General features: G+C 53.4%; 1 protein-coding gene across 4 annotated transcripts; it reads left to right on the top strand.

Moving 5' to 3' along the window:
* The first annotated feature begins 388 nt into the window (after positions 1-388).
* Positions 389-13,355, top strand: SERPINB9 (serpin family B member 9). Of its 4 annotated transcripts, none has more exons than XM_047796046.1 (7): positions 389-728; positions 4,418-4,595; positions 6,399-6,536; positions 6,897-7,014; positions 8,526-8,668; positions 9,861-10,016; positions 11,480-13,355. In XM_047796046.1, the coding sequence occupies exons 2-7, from the start codon at positions 4,428-4,430 to the stop codon at positions 11,882-11,884; spliced, it is 1,128 nt and encodes a 375-aa protein (XP_047652002.1). In that variant the 5' UTR covers positions 389-728; positions 4,418-4,427; the 3' UTR covers positions 11,885-13,355. The 4 variants fall into 4 exon arrangements, with proteins under 4 accessions (XP_047652002.1, XP_047652001.1, XP_047652004.1 ...); XM_047796045.1 differs by lacking the exon at positions 389-728 and adding an exon at positions 2,561-2,667; XM_047796048.1 differs by lacking the exon at positions 389-728 and adding an exon at positions 2,821-2,930.
* The last annotated feature ends 8,296 nt before the right edge of the window (positions 13,356-21,651 follow it).

The raw sequence follows: 21,651 nt of genomic DNA, 5'->3' as shown, positions 1-21,651 counted from the left end.
AGTGACATTCAAGTTTTCCTTCCCAGGTTAAAGCCGGGAGAGGCCATGCCCTGGCATCTTTTCTCTGAAGTTTGAGGAGGTCAAGGCCGACATTTCTGGAATGTTCACTATGAAGGAAGCAGCCAAGCTGGCTCCCAGTGCCGAGCGCAGGCCAGCGAGGGAGGCGGAGCCCGGACCACTCCAGGCTGCCTCCCTCAGTTACGCAAAAGCAGCAGCGCTTCTCCGTGGGGTTCTTTTCCCTTCTCCAGAAAGAGGCCTCAGAGGTGTGAAGCGTGCGGCTGAGAAGGTGCGGCTCCTGCTGGAGCGCGTCGGGCACCCTGGAGCGGTTCCATCCTCCCTGCACACCCAGGGGGCTGCCCTCCCAGGCTGCACCCACTGCTCGCGGGCATCCTTGGATCATCTCAGGGACCTGGGGACCAACCCTCTGCTCATCTGTCCCCTGGTCCCCTCAACGCTCTCTGCCCCCACAACCTCACCCCACCAGGCTCATCAAGACATGCCAGGTCCAGGCCCCCACCTCAAAAAGCCAGAGAGTCTGACGTGTTAACCCTGAAGCCACACAGAAGCCATGTCATCAGCACCTGAGCTAAGTGTCTCTCCCCGCTCGGGGCCACACAGACAGCCCCGCGTGCCCTGGCCCTCCCGCTGTCCCTCGCGGAGACAGAGTCAGCCCCTCAGGAGAAGACGCACCATCCACGGTCCTCAGAGACTCACAGCTCAGCACCACGGTGAGTGGCCCTCACACCCACTGGAGCGGCTCACATTTTCAAAGGTAAAAAATGCCTGTGGCGGAACGGAAACCTACATGTGTTGCTGGTAGGGATGTGACACTGGGCAGCTGCTTTTGGCAAAAGAGTTTGGCCATTCCTCTCTCAGAGAAAGTTAAATATAAAGGTACTATAGGGCTCAGCAATTCCACTCCTAGGTATGACCCAAGAGAAATGAAAGGTATCTCCAGAAAAACTTGTACATGTCGTTCAGGTATATTCACAATAGACAAAAAAGGAAATAGCCCAAATACCTATCAAGTGATGAATGAATGAGTAAAATGGACTCATACACCAATATTAGTATGAATATTATTCAACCACAAAAAGCAGTGTAGTACTTATATGTGGATGCACACCTGATTCGCTTTGCTGTACACCTGAAACTAGCTCAACACTGTGAACCCACTTTATGCTAAGGGAGAGAAGACAGTCTCAAAAGGCTATAGAACATATTGTCTGGGAGTTCCCCTCGTGGCGCAGCAGAAACAAATCTGACTAGGAACGATGAAGTTGCAGGTTTGATCCCTGGCCTCGCTCCATGTGTTAAGGATCTGGTGTTGCCATGAGCTGTGGTGTAGGTCACAGATGTGGCTCAGATCCCGAGTTGCTGTGGCTGTGGCTCTGATTAGACTCTTAGCCTGGGACCCTCCGTATGCTGTGGGTGCAGCCCTAACCCCCCCAAAAAAACTATGTCCTCTGATTCCATCTGTATGAAGTATCCCCAATAGGCAAACATGCAGAGACAGATAATGGATTTGTGGTTGCCTGGAGTTGGGAGGAAGGAATGGAGAATGACTGCTGGTGGATGTGAAGAAGGATGCTCTGGGGAGTTAGGTCCGTGGTAGCTGTGCATCCTAGGGTGCAACGTAGGAGGCGGCTCTAGTCTCCAGGGTCGCCCAGGTGCGGGATTTGGCACCGAAGCGTGTTGCCTCCGATTTTGGGCCCTCTGCACCTGACTCACCTCACCTGGTTCAGGCCCCCAGGAAACGCTCTAATTCAGGTTTGTTTGAAACAGAAGTCTGCCGGGGACAAGGCTTCTGGGAATAGCTCTCAGCTCTGCAGAAAGTCACTGGGGACAACATCCTGTCAACATGCTTCCAGTTGCTGGCGCCCCTGGTCACCAGCCTGGGACAAAGTTGACACTAGAGGGTGGCAGGAGTGCAGGTCCCTGACACATCCGGAACCACAGACACCTGCCCTCCCCTGAGCCCCGGGCCCTGAGCCCCCGACCCCATGTCTGCTCGCCACGTCGCTTTTCCGCGGGCATCGCAGCGCAACACAGCGGTGGGAACGGGCTCGGCCACCGGGAGCTGGGACGCCTGGCTTCGGCGTGCGGGGCTCAGGACCGCTACTTGGCGGTGGGACCTGGGAGGAGTCCTCTGTTTGGCTCATCTTTCAGGGACGGAAGACGAGGCCTTGGAGTGGAGACAGGACCTTCCTAACCTGCAACAGGTGTCTGTCTCCACCTTCATTTGCCTCCCGGAAGTGGAAGAGCCGAGGGGGTCCGGGGCCCCTTCGCCCCCTGTGCAGGCGCCTCCGGCCTCCCTTCTTCACTAGACATGCAGTCGCCTGGCGGGTGCGCCAGAGGACAGCGCGCTGTCAGTAGCTGTGACTCCCTTTCCCTTTCAGAACCTGGCCTGCAGCGGCGGAAGGCGCGCGCCTCCAGCCCCCCTGTGTCCCCGTTGTCCCCGCGTCCTGGGACTGCCGGTTCCAGCCGGGCGGGGCACGGGCTGGGGTTGGGGACGCGGCCCCGCCCCGAATCCCCCAGGCCCCGCCCCGAATCCCTCAGGCCCCGCCCCGCCCGCCGCGGCGCCGGGAAGTCGCGCTCGGGGGGCGGCAGCGGGACGACCTGCTGGGGCCGGATCTGCGTCTGGGCTTGGCGGAGCTGCGGCGGCAGGTGGGCCGGGGCGCGCCTTGGGGTCCCTCCCGCTGGGCGCGGGGCGGGGGGCCGGCCGGTTCACGAGGGGCAGGAGGGGCAGGCTTGGTTTGCTGGTCGGTGGACTGGTAGGTGTTGCTGGAGGGCCATCCCCAGAGCCAGCCCCGATGTTGGTGGAGGGTCCTGGCTTCATGGCCAACTTTACAGCCCATTCCAGCCTCTGCGGATACAAGTCGCGCAAGGTGGGGAGCCCGAGGCCGAGATGCCTGCGAGGCGGCGGAAGGGTCAGTGCCACAGGCGGGCGAAGGGCCGGGGAGGGGATAGGGTGTTCCCGAAGGCTTCGAGCGCCGGAGCAGGGGGAGGCGCCGGCGGAGGGTGAGCCATTTAAACCAAGTGCGTTTTGCGCTCGTCCTAAGGGCCGCGGGAGAACCAAGAGCCAGGGCGGAGGGTCATGTGCCCCCTTCTTCTGTCCCGAGTGTGTCTGGGGAGGGGTCAGTGGTCTGTACTGAGGTTCTCAAGCGATGGGAGGGTGGTCCAGGCCAGGCACAGGATCCAGAGAAGCAGACAGGTCCAAGAGCCAGTAGGGGCAGAAGGCAAAGCCTTGGCGATGGGTGTGCGGGGTAAAGGGGGCCTGGGAGGAGGCAGGGAGGGCGCTCAGGGCCTGAGGCCAGCAGCTCGGTGAGCGAGGGCCTCATTTCCAAGTACTGCTGGGGAAATATGGGCTGGGGATGGTGGCGGGGACCATTGGGTTTCAGGTGCGCGCCAGCACCCCCCGCCCACCAGCACGCAGGCCTCTGACCTCCCAGCTTCGCAGAGGTGCAGAGGCGGCCTCCCCGCTGGGGCGGATTGTCCCTCCACCGTGACAGAGCTCTTATGCTCCCCGCTGGCCTTTCTGTCCCCTGTCCCGTGGCACCGGTTTCCCTGTCTCATGCACAGTCCACTCTGGTGGCTTTGGCTGAGAGGAATGAGCCACACTTCCAAATCCATGTTTCAGAGCCACAAAAACTGAAGACAAAATGAAACCGCGCACAGTGGCTTGGTCCTGTTTTCAGTGTCTGAAGGTCACCTGAGGTCTGGAGAACAGGAGGGGCAGGCTTGGTTTGCTGGTCGGTGGACTGGCAGGTGTTGCTGGAGGGCCATCCCCAGAGCCAGCCCCGATGTTGGTGGAGGGTCCTGGCTTCACGTCCAACTTTACAGCCCATTCCAGCCTCTCCGGATACAATTTGGCATCTCCGACATTTTTCAAGCATCAGCTGGCAAAGGGGAGACTGTGCTCTGGTGCAGAAGTGAAAACCCCCCCCCGGGGCTTTTCATAAACACCCTCGAGAATAGACGCCGGGGTATGAGGCCTCCGGGTTTTCATCTGGGGTTTCCTTCCCTCCTCCTCCCTGACGCCATCCCCCCCGGAAGGTGCGAAAGGATTGGACTTCACTGCTCCCAGGAGCTGTGGGGGGTGTGTGTGTGTGTGCGTGGGGGGGGGGTGCGGACCCTTGAGAGCACTTGTGCACATACACTTGTGGGCATTTCTGTGGCTTTTCCCATGGCTCTCAAGTTGGTTTGACCTACTGCCAGTAGCGCATCCAGCTGGTTACCTTAACACGGGACTTCTTTTTTGGGGGGGGGGGGAGCAACAGTAAATGGATCTTCCTCCGTAAAATATTTCTGAGCTTTAAGATGAAAAAGAAAAGTCCAATTCTAAAATTGCCCCGTGTTAGGTCCACAGCATTCAGGGTTCACTCAGGGGCCCTTTCTCTTCCCTCTCGGGTTGCAGAGCCAGCGTGATGGATGCGCTCTCTGAAGCAAACGGCACCTTCGCCCTCCGCCTTTTAAAGATACTGTGCCAAGATGACCCGTCACACAACGTGTTTTATTCTCCTGTGAGCATCTCCTCTGCCCTGGCCATGGTTCTCCTGGGGGCAAAAGGAGACACCGCTGCCCAGCTGGCCCAGGTGAGGGAACTGCCTTTTTCTGTTGTCGTGTTCTGTCCCCCGGCTCCAGCCGTCCTTCTCCAGAGCTGCTTGAAGGAAGACGTGTGGATGCCCCCGCGTGCGGTCTCCGGGGGCTCGAGACCGGATGGGAAGGGCTTCGCGGGGCTCTCCCTCACTGAGATTATTTTTGAGGAGAGTTTCTCCAGTGAATACGACTCAAAATTTTGTCCTAGCAAATTATTTAGAAAAGGATACAGAAATTGTTGGAAATCTCAGCAGCTAAGATCGATCTCATTTTTAGAGGAAGACTGTGTAGTTATAACGGCCCATGGGTAGGCAGGGTAGGATAATATCTATTTCGGGTCATTGACAGACCCGCAGGCCTTCCGGCCCCGTGAGGGGATAACCAGAAATAAGCAGCGAGAGTGAAAGGCAGGTGCTGTGACATGTACAGACTGCACAGGCGCCAGTTAGCTTAGCAAATATTCAGGGACCCCGACTGAGTCTGTCCTGTCCCAGGGGAGCAGCAGGAGACATGTGCCCGAGAGGATTCAGAAAGCTGATGGGGTGGCAGGGCTTCCACCCTGCACACACACCCCTTTGTGCCAGCGTGCCTTTCTGTTTCAGGATGACTCTCTTGTCCTTTGAGAACCCACTTCAGTAGCGATGACTCACTGTGACCATTTCTCAGCTCCCGTTTGAGGGGGCAAAGCTTTAGGTGGGTGTGGGGTGGGGGTTCTTTGCTCCCGATGAACCCTTAGAGGAGCTTCCTGTGGGAGCCCCCGCGTTGGTTCCTTTACCAGGTGTGACCTGACACGTCCCCCACCCTCTTGTGCCGGCGGGACAATGCTGCAGGCTCAGTGCGCTAAAACCCACCCTGCTCCCTGCGCCATCAAGGGCGGGTCTTTGAAAGAGCCAGCTTCGCCTGGCATCTGCGTGAGCTGGAAGCCACTGAAAGCGCTGTCTTTGCCGCTGTGACAGTATGATGCCCATTTTTCCTCGATTTTTTTTTTTGTCTTTTTGGGGCTGCGCGCACAGCCTATGGAGGTTCCCAGTCTTGGCATCGAATCAGAGCTACAGCTGCCCACCTACACCACAGCCACAGCAACACGGGATCCCAGCCGCATCTACGGCCTACACCACAGCTCACGGCAAGGCCGGATTTTAACCCACGGAGCGAGGCCAGGGATGGAACCTGTGACCTCATGGTTCCCAGTTGGATTCATTTCCGCTGGGCCATGACGGGAACTCCTCTTCTTGAATTTTTAATGCCTTTTAACTGCATCTTTTTGGGGACAATTTTTTTTTTTTTGGTCTTTTGTCTTTTTAGGGCTGCACCCGGGGGCTATGGAGGTTCCCCGGCCAGGGGTCCAATCAGAGCTGTTGCTGCCGGCGCATGCTGGAGCCACAGCAACACCAGATCCGAGCCGCGACTGGGGGACACATTTTAGAGGCGTGTTTTCCTCCATTTAAGGCACACTTTCACTTTCCTTTGGGATGCAGGATTTTAAAACAGCTCCTCTTCTGAAGCACTGCGTCCTTTTCATTGCCTGTTGTTTATCTTCAAACAAGAGACATCTGTTGAGGCAGAAAAGCCAACTCTTTCACCCGCGTGGGCACTTTCTCTCCCCCTCCCCCTCTCTTTCTCTGTGCATCGTCCCCGCGACCCCACAGCTGTTACTTCTCAAGTATATGGTAAATCCACTTAAAAATAATGTCCTTTTGAAGGAGAATGTTGTGAAGTGCTTGAGAAAAAAATTTGCCCACAAATTTTTCGTGACAGAAGAGCAATATTGATCATTGAAAAATTATTTATCTCAACAGGTGCTTTCTTTAAACCCAGAGAAAGACATTCACCAGGATTTCCAGGCACTTCTTGCCGAGCTGAACAAACCCAGCACTCGGTACTTGCTCAGAACGGCCAACAAGCTCTTTGGGGAGAAGTCTCGCGAATTTCTCTCTGTAAGTTGAATCAACAGAACAATGAAAGTTATTATCAAGCTATAGAATCTGAGAGAAAAGCCCCTAGAGAACCGAAGCTTATGGACATTATTCTAAAAACGTATAATTCTGTAACTGTGCCTTGAATCACTTAAAATTTGGCTACTTCTAAAATTCACTTACCTGTTTCCGGGTATTTGTGGCTTAGCATGGACCTACTTATAAATGCTGATATGGTAACATCTCGAGAACGGAGGGGCTCACGTCTAAGCGATGTCTGACCTTTTTAGTATAAAGCATGTAATGCTCAGGATTTGGGGAAACTCGTTGACATGACGTCGCTTAGGCTTGTAGCCTCACTGCCCGCTCTCCTCTCCAAAGACCTTCAAGGAATCCTGTCTTCGGTTCTACGACGCGGAGCTGGAGCAGCTCTCCTTCGCCAGCGCCGCCGAGGCATCCAGAAAGCAGATAAACGCTTGGGTCTCTAAAAAGACAGAAGGTCAGAACTACAAGTTATTCTGCTCCCCCGCCTCCCCCTCTTCCCCCCGCCTCCTCCTCCTCCCCTGTCTCCCCCTCCTCCTTCCCCCTGCCTCCCCCTCCTCCTTCCCCCTCCTTCCCCCTCCTCCTTCCCCCTCCCCCATCCCTGCCTCTCTGACGTCATCGTCTATCTGATGCTCGGCGCCACAGTGACTGGCCCGCGTGGCCTAGCTGAACCTTAATGGACTCAAAGAGGTTCTAACCAGATGCTCGGATTTTCAGCAACAGAGACCTCATCTTGCTATCTGCCCAGGGCCAGAGAGACTGATACAAACATCAAAACAAACAAACAAAAAACAGCTCATAGGCCTGATTTCCAGTCTACTAACTTACCCTGAAAGGTGCTCTCACCTGGCCTGTAAGGGTCATGTTTGGGGTGAAGCCAGCATCTCTGCAGGAAGGAGCCTGAGGGGCGGACCCTACCCTTGGGCCTCCTCCGTCTGGAGTCTGCGTGGACCTCACCGCCGCCTTTGCTCTGCACGTTAGGCTTGCGTGTTGCTAAGCGCTAAGTCTGGTCTTGCACCTTCGCCTCGATGCGATGAGCCCCACACTTGATAGGCGAGGATCCCGCAGGTGGAAATCACCAGTTTTAGGGGGTTGAGCCTCATTCATTGCTGTTCAGGAGAGTTCACGTTCGGGTCTTGGCCCCTGCCGTCACTGAGGGTGTGACCTTGGCCCCAGGCAGGCCCCTCTGCACCAGCTACTTAGTACCGCCAGGAACGCGGCCGTTCCTGTCATAATGAGACAGTGAAGAACAGAGGTTGTCTTTCCTGAGATGTAGCAGTCACCTCGCCATGTCTTCTGTGCCTTCCCCAGGCCCTAGATGCTACTGCAGTAGAAAGCAATCAGCAGGGATGCTCTTGGTTCGTGGAAAAGGTACGACTTCATCTCCAGGGCAGGAGAGGAGTGTCTTTCACTTGCCATCTGACCTTTTCCAAGAATGGCTGGTGTTTTGTCTGGAGGATCAAATAATGAAGTCTTTTCTAGAGGCTTCCAGAAGCTCCCATGGAGCTTCCGGTAGCTTCCAAAGCCCTCATGGTGCACATTGCCGGCAGTTTCCCCTCTGAGCCATTCATGGTGGCCACCTCTGCCACGTCCCCATGTGCGGTCGTGGAGTGTTCGTCCCGCTCATGGCTTGGGGCCTTTGACCACGTGAGATAACCTTGGCCCCTCTGGCCCAGCCCTCATTTCTTGTTTGTCTTGTTCAACACCCTGGAGCGGTGTTTTCTTGGATTGATGGGGAAGTTGTTTGTGTCGCCGACGCCACAGATTCCAAAGAGCTAGAGATGGTGAAAGCCACCTGTGTGTGTGTGGTGTGTGATTTCTGAACCTAATGAGTCAAACCGGCAAACTCGTGAATAGAATGTCTGGTTCCAGGCTGATAATCAGGGATCTGCCAGTAAGCCTCATCGTGTTGACTTCGTCGTGCTTTTATAAAGATCAATGTCATATATTCTCTGCTTTTCCCTGAAGGTAAAATTCCAGAGGTGCTGCCACGGAACTCAATTGATGAGCAGACCAGGCTGGTTCTCGTCAACGCCGTCTACTTCAAAGGAAGGTGGGACCAGCAATTTGACAAAAAGTACACGAGGGAGATGCCTTTTAGGGTAAACCAGGTATGGAAACGTTAACAAACCCACTAGTTTGATGAAGAAGTTGGAATGGAAAAATTTAACTTTGTAAAAGCAGAAATGATTGGCTGAAAGTAATGGGAAACAACCCATTTCTGAATGAAAATGTAAACTCAGTAGGAAAAAAAGCTGAAGGTATAAAAAATATTTGCTGCCTGTACTTTTTTGTGTGTTATTACTGCTCCGGCTGCCTTGGATGATTTCGCCTGCAGTCATTGCTGCATGACTATATGAATGTGCTCGTCGTACAGGCAGGTCTGGACATTTGAGCTTTTCTTTTAGCCCAAATTGCTCAGATAGAAAGCAAAAAAAAAAAGCCCCCCCAAATTTCCCACAGATGTTAAGGAAGTGGGAAGTGTGTGTTGGGCGACAGAGGGAAAGGATGTGAAAACGCACTTCTTTAATTTTTAAAAATGAAAGTAAATGTAGACTTGACTCGTTAATGTATCGTTATTCAGTATTTATAACTTCCTCACTTTTTTTGGTTTGTTTTTGTTTAGGGCTGAACCCGAGGCATATGGCGGTTCCCAGGCCAGGGGTGGAATCAGAGCTGTAGCCACCAGCCTACACCACAGCCACAGCCACGCGGGATCCTTAACCCGCTGAGCGAGGCCAGGGATCGAACCTGTACCCTCATGGATACTAGTCGGGTTCGTTTCCGCTGTGCCACGATGGGAACTCCCAAAATGTTATTTTCTGGAATTAGGGTCGGAGTTGAGACAGTGGGATTTAAACGCGTGCTGCCGGGCGGCTTTCTGAGCTGACACATCCGTCTGCCTTCCCGATCCCATTGCTTTGAAACTACAAGCTCCATCGCACTTTATCATAAAACCTTTTTCTGATTAAATAGAAATAATTTTCTATTTAGCTTCATTTGACTATACTGGGCCTATTTTTTAACTGCGGCAAATCAGACTTCCCTTTCTGGAAGATGCAGGGTATTCCATTTATTCTGCTGAATGAAACACGGCCTTTCCCAGGCCAGCAGCCTCTTCGGCAGCAGCTGCCTCGCGGTGGCGGAGGAGGAGCTGGTGGCCGGCGTGTAAATATTACCTCGGGAGAGAACGCTGTTTCTGTCGCAGGTGCCACAGACGCTCTGGGACGAGCCGTGGCTCTTTTAGAAATTTGTGTCGCCTATCTTAATAACCCGCTCCTCCTCTTCCTGTTCACCCGTCAGAAGGAGCAGAGGCCGGTGCAGATGATGTTTCAGGAAGCAACGTTCAGACTCGGGCGCGTGGAGGAGGTGCCGGCCCAGGTCCTGGAGCTGCCCTACGAGGACCGGGAGCTGAGCATGGTCGTCCTGCTCCCCGACGACCACGTGGCTCTGAGCGAGGTGCGCTGACCCCAGGGACACCGTCCTGTCCCTCCCCGTGGGCTGGACCTCAAGCCCCCTCCGCCTTTGGGGGGCTCCACCTTTTCTTTTCTTTTTAGGGCCACAGGTGTGGCACATGGAGGTTCCCAGCCAGGGGTTGAACCGGGGCTGCAGCCGCCGGTCTCCACCGCAGCCACAGCAACGCAGGATCCGACCTACACCACAGCTCACGGCAACGCCAGATCCTTGACCCACTGAGCAAGGCCAAGGATTGAACCCCCATCCTCATGGATACTAGTGGGGTTCGTTTCCGCTGAGACGCGGTGGGAACGCTGAGGTCCACTCGGGCCAGGATGCGGCCCCCAGGCTCCAACTCTTGTGCAGGACCTGCTTCTCCCACTGTCGCCCACATGACCGCGACAGAGGCTCATCGCAGCCTCTTTTCTTGTCTGCGTTGGGGATAATGGTGACATCTGCCTGGATCGCGAGGATAAACGGGGGGAATTCAGGGAACCGAGCTGAGCCTGTGTAACCACGACCCGCTGTTCTTATCACAATCGTTGTCATGAGCCCTGTGTTTGGAAACCTGGGAACCATCGTCTCCATTCGAACTGCTCAGAGAGCAGGAAAATCTTACACTTGGGTCTAACCCGGGGGTGTGGGGGGAGGGGGGACGGAGGCAGAGCCAGAAGTCCGGAGCTGGCACTGCCCAGCCTCCTGGCCTCTTTTGGCACAGACTCCGAGGGCGAGAGCTGGGCACTGATGGGCAGGCCACCTTCCCCTGTCCCTTGGGGCCTGTGGGAGCTGAGCAGCAGCCCGGGGCTCTCCCTGGGATGTTCCTTCTCCAGGAAGCACCCGGGCCCAAGCTCTGGGGAGGTTTCCCTTCTGGGGAGGCTGTTTGGAGAGCTCTTTCCTTCCCGGCTCTTCTTCTTCTTCCCCTCCTGCCCCTCCTCCTCCTCCCCCCCCCTTCTTTTTCCTCTTCGTGGCTGAACCCACGGCGCAAGAAAGTTCCTGGGCCCGGGACCGAATCCAAGCTGCAGCTGTGATCTACACCACAGCTACAGCAGCACTGGATCCTTTAACCCGCTGCTCCCAGAGGGGAATCGAACCTGTACCTCCACGGCGATCTGAGCTGCTGCAGTCAGATTCTTAGCCCCCTGAGCCACAGCAGGAACTCCTGTCATCTCTTCTCTTCATGGCAATGCCTTGCTGTCTTCAAAAGTAATCCTAGTTTTAAAAAAAGGCACAGTCAGCAGGGCCAGTGACAGTCGTGGGGCTCACGTCTGTCGGCAGATGCTGTGGGGGAGGGAGGGACAGTCGGGGTCCAGTGGCTCCGGGCGGCCAGGCTGCCTCTGCTGGGCAGGAAGCCGCGTGTGTAGACATGTCTGGCCGGTGGCAGTGTTCCTGGTTCTTCCCCAGGAGGAGGAGGGGTCGGGGTGCGTGTGCAGAAGTAGGAGCCCCAAAGGCGAATTCTGGTCTTTCAGGTGGAGAGACAGCTCACCTTTGAGAAACTCCTGGCCTGGACGAAGCCGGAACGCATGCAGAGCCTGGACGTGGAAGTTTTCCTCCCAAGGTTTAAGCTGGACGCGAGTTACGACCTGGAGTTGCTGCTCGGGCGTTTGGGGGTGGTCGACGCCTTCCAGCAGGGCAAGGCCGACTTCTCGGCCATGGCCCCCGAGCGGGACCTGAGCCTGTCCACCTTCGTGCACAAGAGTGTGGTGGAGGTGAACGAGGAGGGCTCGGAGGCGGCGGCGGCCTCGGCCCTGGTGCTGATGGAGTGCTGCATGGAGTCCGGGCCCAGGTTCTGCGCCGACCACCCCTTCCTCTTCTTCATCAGGCACAACAAGGCCAAGAGCATCCTCTTCTGTGGCAGGTTTTCCTCCCCGTGAGCGGTGCACCCGCCTCGCGCGGGAGCCTCTCCCCTTCTGCGGCCCCGAGTCCCCCCACCGAGCCCCGAGGGTGGCCAGGCAGACGCCCACCCGCTCCACGCGCCTTCCCCAGGCGGACCACTCATCCACGCCCCTCAGTCCAGACCGCAGGCCTGCAGGCTCTAAGGATGCCCTGGGGCATTTAAGACGCAGCCTGGATCCCACAGGACGGCGGGCAGCGTGTCCCCGCATGACCCCAGACTTCCTCGCTGCCCCTTGTCCGCGCTCACTGACATCTCAACTCTGGTCACACCCGTGCCTCAGCCTCTTGCGATAGTAAATAGATGCCACTAGCTGTCGCTACTGTTTTGTCCATGTCCTGCTGCTTGTGCTTTTTAGGATGTTTCTTTAGTGCAGATTTTAATTTTATCTTTTTTTGACATTCATCGGTCACCACGAATGTTCCGGACACGGCGTCCGGCACTGGGGACGCAAAGGAGTGGAGGCGCAGTCCTCTGACACCTGGTGGCTCGTGCCAGAACGGGGCAGCCTTAGGACAACCAGGTGGGACTAGGTGATGCCCTTGACCTTACCACGTGACCTCCTGTACGGATCACACCTTTCTTCGAGTTTCTGTCTTTCTCCACCTCTAGCTCTGAGGGTAAAAACTCCATTGGACCCTTAAAGTGCACGTCCAATGTCATCTTCCTGTGCAGAGGTTCTTTCTCTGCGTGGCCGGATGTGCATCTTTGACCTCTCTCCCTGCGCCCCGAGCGAGGGCCTGAGCAGTGCTGGCTTTTTACGCATCAATCATCCGTGTTCTCCAGCCGGACCCTCCGGTCCTCAGGGCTTGGGACTGTGTTTTACATGTCCCTGTGCCCCTTACAGTGCATGGTGAGACAGTTTGACTGTAGAGGAACTCTTTGTCTTAAAAAAAAAAAAAAGAGGGATTAGAAGTCAGTGATTTGCGTTTGTTTTTTAGAATTTTTTATTGAGATGAAATCCACATGACGTAAAATTATAGCGAACATCGTTTTGAAGCAAACCGTGCAGTGGCCTTTGGTACGTGAGCAGTGGTTGTGCAACCTCCACCTTGGTCTAGTTCCAAAAACACTTTCACCAAGCCAAAGCGAAACCCGGTACCCGCTAAACCGTGACTCCCCATCTCTTCCTCCCTCCAACCCCTGGGCAACCACTGTCTGCTTTCTATCTCTGTGGATTTACTTATTCAGGTTACTTCATGTAAGTTGAATCGTATAAGATAAGACCGTTTGCATCTGGCTTCTTTCACCAAGCATGTCGTGTTCAATATTCATCCACGTTGTAGCAAGTGTCAACTGTTCATCCTTTTTTATGACTGAATAATATTCCATGGTTTGAATAGAGCATGTTTTGTTTATCCAGCCCTCCACTGATCGACCTCCACTGAAGGTTTGTTTCTGTCATTTGGCTCTTTGTGAATTATCCTGCTATGAACATGCATGTACATGAATTTGTCTGAATGTTTGTTTTTCATTCTTTTGGGTACATACCTAGAGGGGAATGGGTGGGTCATGTGTAATTCTGTGTTTAACTTTTGAAGGAACCACCAAACTGCTTTCCATGGTGGCTGGTCCCTTTTACGCTCCCACTGGCGCTGTGTGAGGGTTCCAGTTTCTCCATCTCCTTGCCAATACTTGCTATTTTCTTTTTTTGTTGTTGTTAAAAAAATTATAGCTGTCCCCAGGAGTTCCTTTTGTGGCTCAGCAATAACAAACCCGACGATTATCCATGAAGATGCAGGTTCAATCCCTGGCCTCAATCAGTGGGTTAAGGATCTGGCGTTGCCGTGAGCTGTGGAGTACAGTGGGCTCAGATCCCCCGTTGCTGTGGCTGTGGTGTAGGCCAGCGGGTGCAGCTCCAATTAAGTCCCTAGCCTGGGAACTTCCATCTGCTGCAAGTGCAGCCCTAAAAAGAAAAAAATATATCTGTCCCGTGTGGGGGAAGTGATACCTCATTGTGGTTTTGATTCGCATTGCCGTAATGACTGATCGTGTGCTAACTGGCCATTTGTATAGGTCATCTTTGGAGAAAAGTTTGCTTAAATCCTTTGTTCATTTTTTCATTGGGTTGTTGGTTTTTCTGTTGTCACGTTGCAAGAGGTCTTTCTATATCCTGGATACCGGACTCTCATCAGATGCATGATTTGTAAATATTCTCTCCCATTCTTTAGGTTATATTTTCCCCTCCTTGAAAATGCCCTCTGATCCACAGAAGTTTTTAATTTCAATGAAGTTCATGTTTTTCTTTTGTTTTTCATATTTTTGGTGTCGTGGCTAAGAATCCATTGCCCTATCCAAAGTCACCTAGATTTATAGCTATGTTTTTTCTAAGACTTTTATAGTTTGAGCTCTTGTATTTAGGGTGTTAAATCCATTTTGATGTCTAGGATATGAGGTAGGAGGGGTATAACATAAATTTTTTTGCTTATGGGGGATCCTGCTGTCCTAGTACCCGCAACTGTTTTTGGATTGAAAAGAGTGTTGATAATAGACAGAAGGGCAAGATAATGTCTAAGTGAGTGATAAGGTGAAAAACGACTCAATTTTAAAGAATACCGCTATCAGATTGAAAGATGTCATAAAAATATCGTTAAATAGGCTATACAAATTATATTTGCAAACAGTATAGCCTTTAAAGGGCTAATATCCAAAATTATTACAATTCACCATCCAAAAAACCCAAACAACTTGACAAAAAAATGGGCAGCGGATCTGAATAGACATTTTTCCAAAGAAGAGGTGCCAACGGCCAACAGACATATGAAAGGGTGCTGGACATTGCTGCTCACTAGGAAACACATCAGCTTCCTCCCCAGACGAAAGAGAGAGCCTCCACACAATTCAGCAGTCCTACCTCTGGGTATCTAAAAAAACCCCCACACAGTTCAAAAAGAGATATGCTCCCTGTGATCATTGCAGCATTGTTCATAACAGCCGAGACACAGAAGCAGCCTTCGTGCCCGGGTAGAGGACTGGACAAAGAAGATGTGGTATACATACATATGTAAATATATATAATGGGGTATTACTCGACCGTAAAAAAGAATGACATCTTGCCATTCGTGACAATATGGATCCACCAAGAGGGAGTATGCCAAGTGAAGTCAGTCATAAAAGACAAATGCCGTATGCTTTTACTTTTATGTGGTATCTAAAACCAAAATAAATGAACACACAGAGTTAAACAGAAACAGAGTCATAACTACAGAGAACGGACAGGTGGTTTCCAGAGGGGAGGGGGCAGGGGAGGAGAGAAACAGCTGAGGGAGATGAAAAGGTACACATTTCCCGTTAGGAGAAGAATGAGCCAGAGGCATGAAGCGTGCAGGGTGGGGAGTGTGGTCAGTAACTAGGAACCGATGCCTTTTCATGGGGATTCCACGGTGACTAGACGTCCCGCGGTGACCACTGGGAAATGCACAGACACACCCAGTCCCTGTGCTGCACCCTGGACCTAACTTCACACCGTAGGGCAACCACACATCAAAAAGCAACCAACTCAGACAAAGACAGCAGATGGGTGGTTACTGAGAGCAGCGGCTGGGGTGGCAGAGGGGCATTGGATGAAGGGGTCGAAAGCTACAAGCGTCCAGGTATCAGATAAATTAGTACCAGGACACAACGTACACACGTTCAGTGTCATTAACACGGATGCGTGTTACATGTGAAAGTTGCTAAGAAAGTACATCCTTAGCGTCGTCATCAAAAGGAAAAACGTGTTTTGATTTTTCTTCTGTTTTGTATCCATATGAGATGATGGATGGTCCCTAATCTTATTGGGATAACCACTTCATGATGCAAGTCAAATCATTATTCTGTACCCCTTAAACGTACACAATGCTGTGTGTCAACTGTATATCAATACAATGGGAAGAAAAAGTAAAATTCAATAAAATTTTTTTTTAATCAACAAGAAATTAGGGGAGTTCCCGTTGTGGCTCAGCAGAAATGAATCTGACTAGTATCCATGAGGACGCAGTTGCAATCCCTGGCCTTGCTTAGTGGGTTAAGGATCCGGCGTTGCTGTGGCTGTAGTGCAGGCTGGCAGCTGCAGTTCTGATTAGACCCCGAGCCTGAGAACCTCCATGTGCCGCGGGTGTGGCCCTAAAAAGCCCCAAAAAACCCCACAAAAAACAAAAAAGCAAGAAATTAATACTTGCCTATACAAAGAACTCCTACACATCAAAGAGAATAAGGCAGGAACTTAGTGACCAGAGGAATACAAGTAAAATACCCTGAGGTCCTGTCTGCAGCCCTCATTCGAATGGTGGCAGAAAGTGGGGTACGGCCCAGTGAAAGCAGGAACCGAGACACCCCCACAGGAAGTCATCTGTCACTGCCTCAGTGTGTGTCTGTCCAGGGACCCAGGTGGCTCCCTTCGGGGTGTGTGGCCGAGTCCGTGAAGGCACAGGGATTGGGACCTTCGTGGTGGCCTCCTCTGTGGAGCAAGGCTTTGGAAGCCACCTAAGTGCCCATCTTGGTGGGAACAGGTGACGAAACGGGGGGCACACTCGAAGCCATAATCCAGTAGCTTTTACGTAAATTAAAACGTCTGCCATGTTACACACTAGACAAGGATGTGTACACCTATTGCATTTCTCTTAGCATTGGTGAGAACTTTTTCATAAATTGTGTTATGATGTTTTACTAATGAACAGGGTTTTTTTTTCTCTAGAAAAATATAGGTTTTTTTCCTTAGTGATTTCTGATACTGCTTTCTCCTTTCATTTTTAGAAGTACTTTCCCATTGAGAAACCAATTAGTTACCTAGTTTTCCTTCTATACTTTCACTTGTTCTTTTCTTTTTTTCTTTTTTGCATTGGGAAGTTCCCCAGCCAAGGGTTGAATCAGAGCTGCAGCTGCTGGCTTCTACCACAGGCACAGCAACGTGGGATCCGAGCCTCATCTCTGACCTACGCCACAGCTCATGGCAATGCTGGATCCTTAACCCGCTTGTAAATAAATCCATGTAACTAGATTAATTTATTGCAGCAGAAACGAATCTGACTAGTATCCATGAGGATGCAGGTTCAATCCCTGGCCTTGCTCAGTGGATGAAGTATCTGGCATTGCCCCAAGCTGCCGTATAGGCCACAGATGCGCCTCAGATCTGGTGTTGCTGGGGCTGTGGTGTAGGCTGGTACCTGCAGCTCCCATTTGACCCCTAGCCTGGGAACTTCCATATGCCACAGGTGCTGCCATAAAAAGAAAAAAAAAAAGGGAAAAAAAGACAAAAAAGAAACAGCCAGATGAAAGAGACACATCTACCAGGCACATGGAAAGGGGCAGAGCTTCCACGCTGGAGACCCCCCCTCCCAGCCCCTCCGCAGGTGCCGCAGCAGGGAGCTCCCAGTTTTTACAGAGGCTTCATTCGTCAAGGGGGCATGATGGACATATTCACTCAGCCTCCAGCCCCTCCCATTCCTGGAGGCTGGGGTTGGGGGGAAGGTTCCAAGCCTCTAATCAAGCTTGGGTCTTGTTGTTTTTTTAACAAGTGCCCTCACCTGCAGCGTATGGACGTTTCCGGGCCAGGGTCAGCCACAGCCACTGTAGAAGAGACACCGTGTCGTGATGCTGTGAGCCGAAAGGGACGTCCAGTTGGTCCTTTCTAGAGACCAGCCCCCACCCTGAGGCCATTCAGAAGCTCTCAAGATTGGCCTCATCAGGACAGTGCTCCTGTCACCCAGAAGTTCCAAGGCACTTAAGGGCTTTGTGTCAGAAACTGGGGGGCAGAGACCAACACATATTTCTTATTATGTCACCACGTTTATTGTGTGTACAGCCAATTTGGTGACCTCTTGGTCGTGTAAGAGTTTCCAGTGCTTTCTCTTGAGTTTTCTGCTCTGTGATTGTATGAGAGGTAAATGGTCTCGGGAGAGAGCACACCCTTCTAATTATTATAGCCCTGGAGTTTGTTCTCAAATTGGTGCTTTGTTTTGTCTGGGTCTTCTTTGCGCTACCCAGAAATGCTGAAACAGTGTGTGCAGTCATCACCAGGATGGAGTTCCCCAGTGGCCTAGCGAGTTAAGGATCTGGCGTTATCACTGCTGTGGCGCAGGTTCCATCCCTGGGCCGGGAACTTCTGCCTGCTGTGGGTGTGGCCGAGAAAAGAAGTTTAGATCTAAAGGTTTTTAAATTATCATTTTTAATTGCAGTAGAAAAAAAAAACACATAGCATAAAATGTATCATCTTAACCAGTTCTAAGTATACACTTAACATTATTTCTTAGCAGCAAAAGAGGAAAGAAATGAAAGAGGAGGAGAAGGAGGGAGGGGGGCCGAGGGAAGAGACAGTGTGCAGTGGGTTCACCCGAAGTTTATTTTTTTTCTCGAGAGGAGGAGAGTGTAATTCATTTAGATGATGGAACACGATGCGGGAAATTTTAAGAAATTGGGATAGGTCTGGAGGCAGCTCCTGAAAAAGATCATAAAACGAACTGAGTGAAAAACGTGTCTTGTAATACGTTGTGTGTGACGTGACATCATCTCTGAGAACAAACCCTGTGTGTCCATGTGAATTTACACGTGTGCATCCACAGGAAAACGCCCACAACGAACCCTCCACTGATCTGCACAGACCGGCTAGGTCTCCGAGGGCAGTTGCTCAGCCTCGTGCCCCAGTACCACCCTCCAGCCCCAGCGCAAAATTCAAGTGGCAGGTGCCTGGTTTGAATTCAGGCCTCAGATCAGGTCTGGCTCCTTCTGAGCGTGGAGGCGGCTGCAGATACACAGGTCCCGTGCTGGTGGAGCTGGCCCTGCCCTGAGAACCTGAGTCACACAAGCCAAGGGCACACTCTGGGTTTTCTAAGACTTGAGACAGCACCACGACTTTCTCGTCCCGACCGAAAGGGGAAATTGAAACCACAGTTTTTCTTGGATCGTATCACAGCTGAGCCTCTGCAGGGAGCAGTGCCTACGGGGACAATGGCTTTCTCCCTGTGCCCGTGTTGGGCCGCCTTCCTGACTCTTGCCACAGGAGCGCCAGTCATCTGCAGGATGCGGGCAGGACCGGACCGGAGGGGAGGGGCTCCTGTCCCCGACCCAGGGGCTGACCCAGAGTCTGAAGGCTCCGTTCTAGGACCTCCCCAGCCCCTGCCCCGGGAGCCGGTCCCCACCTTCCAGGACTCTGAATGAGGGGGTCTGAGGGCAGGACCCCCAGTCCCAACATTCCCTGAGCCGTAGCTCTGGGATCTCTCCTGGACAGCACGGCTAAGATGCATCGGCACAGTGGAGCCACCTGCTCCAAGGAGAGGTGGTCCCCACTGAAATCCATGAGGGACAGAAAGCGATGCCGGCACTGCTACACCTCAGAGAAGAGGGATACTCCTTACGCTTCTTTTGGAAAGGACTCGTTTAAAACTGAACAGATCAAAACCCTTCTTTGTGCTTCTCTGGCTTAGCTGCACCCCAAACACCGTCGCCCTGAGCACAAGTGCCTGTGGGTCAGACATCATAAGCACATTTTTTTTCAAGAGACTTTCCCAGGTTGCCCTCTTCTCCCATCGATGTGCCCTTTTTGCAAATACTTTTATTTTGGGAAAAATGAAGCTGCGGTAACCCAGAAGATCTGCGGGATGACGCTGAGATCTCAAGACACCGACTTGATGACGAAGACCCCCAAAGAGAGAGGAAGGCGCGAGTGTCCTCAGCCCTGATTCGCATCCGGAGCCTTGCTTTTCTCCTTCTTACTACAAAACTCTCTGCAGTTCTCCCCCAACGGAGGGCACAGTCTTTAAGGCTTTGGCCTGCCGTGGCCTCCTTTGCCTGGCAAAGCAATAAAAGCTATTCTTTTCTCCTTCACCCCAAACTCAGCCGGATCTCTCCAGGGAGGGGTGGCTCTCGGTGCCCCAGGCCTGGCGGGACAGGATGAGGGGCAGTCCATGTAGGAAATCCCCTGGAGTGACGTAGTCCCCGACCTTGGGCTGGGGGGCTGGGGGGCTGGGGGCTGGGGGCTGGTGGAGGGCAGCCTTGCGGTGGGGACCAGCTCGCCCAGGGTCCTGTGTGGCCCAGGCCCTGTCCTGGTCCAGCCCCAGCCCTCTCCTGGGCATGACTGGTGAGCCAGTGCCCAGGGTACTTTCACTATCACCCCGCCCTTCTGGCAAATCAGCTCTGGGACCCTCTCCCGCCTCCTAAGAGGCACCACACCCCCCCCAGCCCCGTCAGTGGAGCCTCTCAGGGGTGAGCTGAGGATGGCAGCCCTGGCTGGGTTCCCAGGGGAGAACCATGTCTCCTGCCAGAGGCTGGGGAAGCAGCGCTCTCCACCAGCCATCCAGCTGCCAAAGCCCCGCCAGGAGAGCCAGGATGGAGGCAAGGCTGGGGGACTTGGGTCCTGAAAGGACAAGAATTGGGCAAGAGCCCAGGATTTACCTAGGGCTGCGGGGCGGGGGCCTCAGTGTGGCGGGAAGCCCCCTGGGGAGGCTTTTAAGAACACCAATGTCAAGTCACCACCCAAAATAGTTGAAATTTCCAGTGCAGGCTCGTCATGGGGTTTCAAAACCATTTCCCCATTCTTACTCCTAACGCAGAAGGCCGAGGAGGACACATGTGCACCCTTCGATGTGCAAAACATCATTCTCTCTTTATTGATTTAATTACATTTAAACTTTACGTTTATAAATAAAATCCAAACACCCCACAGGAGCGCACTGATGAAAGGAAAATACCCAGGCCTGGAGACTTCCCCAGGGAACGGGGGAGAAAACCCCTGGACTAGGAGTTCCCGTCGTGGCTCATTGGTTAACGAATCTGACTAGGAACCATGAGGTTGCGGGTTCGGTCCCTGGCGTCACTCAGTGGGATAAGGATCCGGTGTTGCCGTGAGCTGTGGTGTCGGTTGCAGACATGGCTTGGATCCCATGTTGCTGTGGCTCTGGTGTAGGCTGGTGGCTACAGCTCCGATTCGACCCCTAGCCTGGGAACCTCCATATGCCGCGGGTGCGGCACTAGAAAAGGCAAAAAGAGACCCCCCCCCAAAAAAAAAGAAAGAAAAGAAAAGAAAACCTCTGGTCTAGATGCTTCTGGTGCCCACTCCAGTTCTGACTTGCCGGATTCCATACACGGTGGGGCCTCGTGCCAAGAGGCAGGAAGGACCAGGAATTTATTGCCCTGAGGCAGGGAAACACAATGGGGTTGGACGGGCTTGGACTCGGCCTACGCTGCCATTAACCGTAAAATGTTAGGAGACAAGGGGACCAGCTGCGTTGGGATGCTGGGCAGACAGGGCTGAGATCTCTGGGAGGAGGGCAGCCGTCAGATGAGTTCCACATGTGGCCTGGGTGCACCTTCCAAACTGCAGCGCAGGGAAGGGGGCGGGGGGGGCACGCAGAAAGGAGCGTCCTCCCGGGGCAGAACAAAGGGGCGTCAGGGGCAGGGATGCTGGAGCGACGCGCATGCGCAGGACGTGGCCCCACAGGGGATGGAGACACAGCGAGGCGGCCACTGGGCCGCACAGGGGCTGCCCTTGGTCCTTGACTGGGTACTGAGCTGCAAGCCCCGCGAGGTTCTGTGCCACGTGGCAGAGAGCAGACAGGGCAGGAGGGCGAAACGAGGTTCCAGACTGCCTGGCGCGGCGCAGCGTGACGTTCCTGACCTGCCAGAGCTGAGAAAGCTCCGCGGAACAACGTGGGCATTTAGGGGAGAGGCCAAGCAGCCCGGGCCACAGGACAGGGGCTAAGACGGCCGAGAAGGGGCGCTGCTCCGGACTCTGACGCACAAACCCTAAGCAGCGCTTCAAGCGGAGCCCCTGAG

Source organism: Phacochoerus africanus, chromosome 9 (genome assembly GCF_016906955.1).
Source record: "Phacochoerus africanus isolate WHEZ1 chromosome 9, ROS_Pafr_v1, whole genome shotgun sequence".
NCBI lineage: Eukaryota > Metazoa > Chordata > Mammalia > Artiodactyla > Suidae > Phacochoerus > Phacochoerus africanus.
This window is presented reverse-complemented; position numbering and strand designations above follow the sequence as displayed.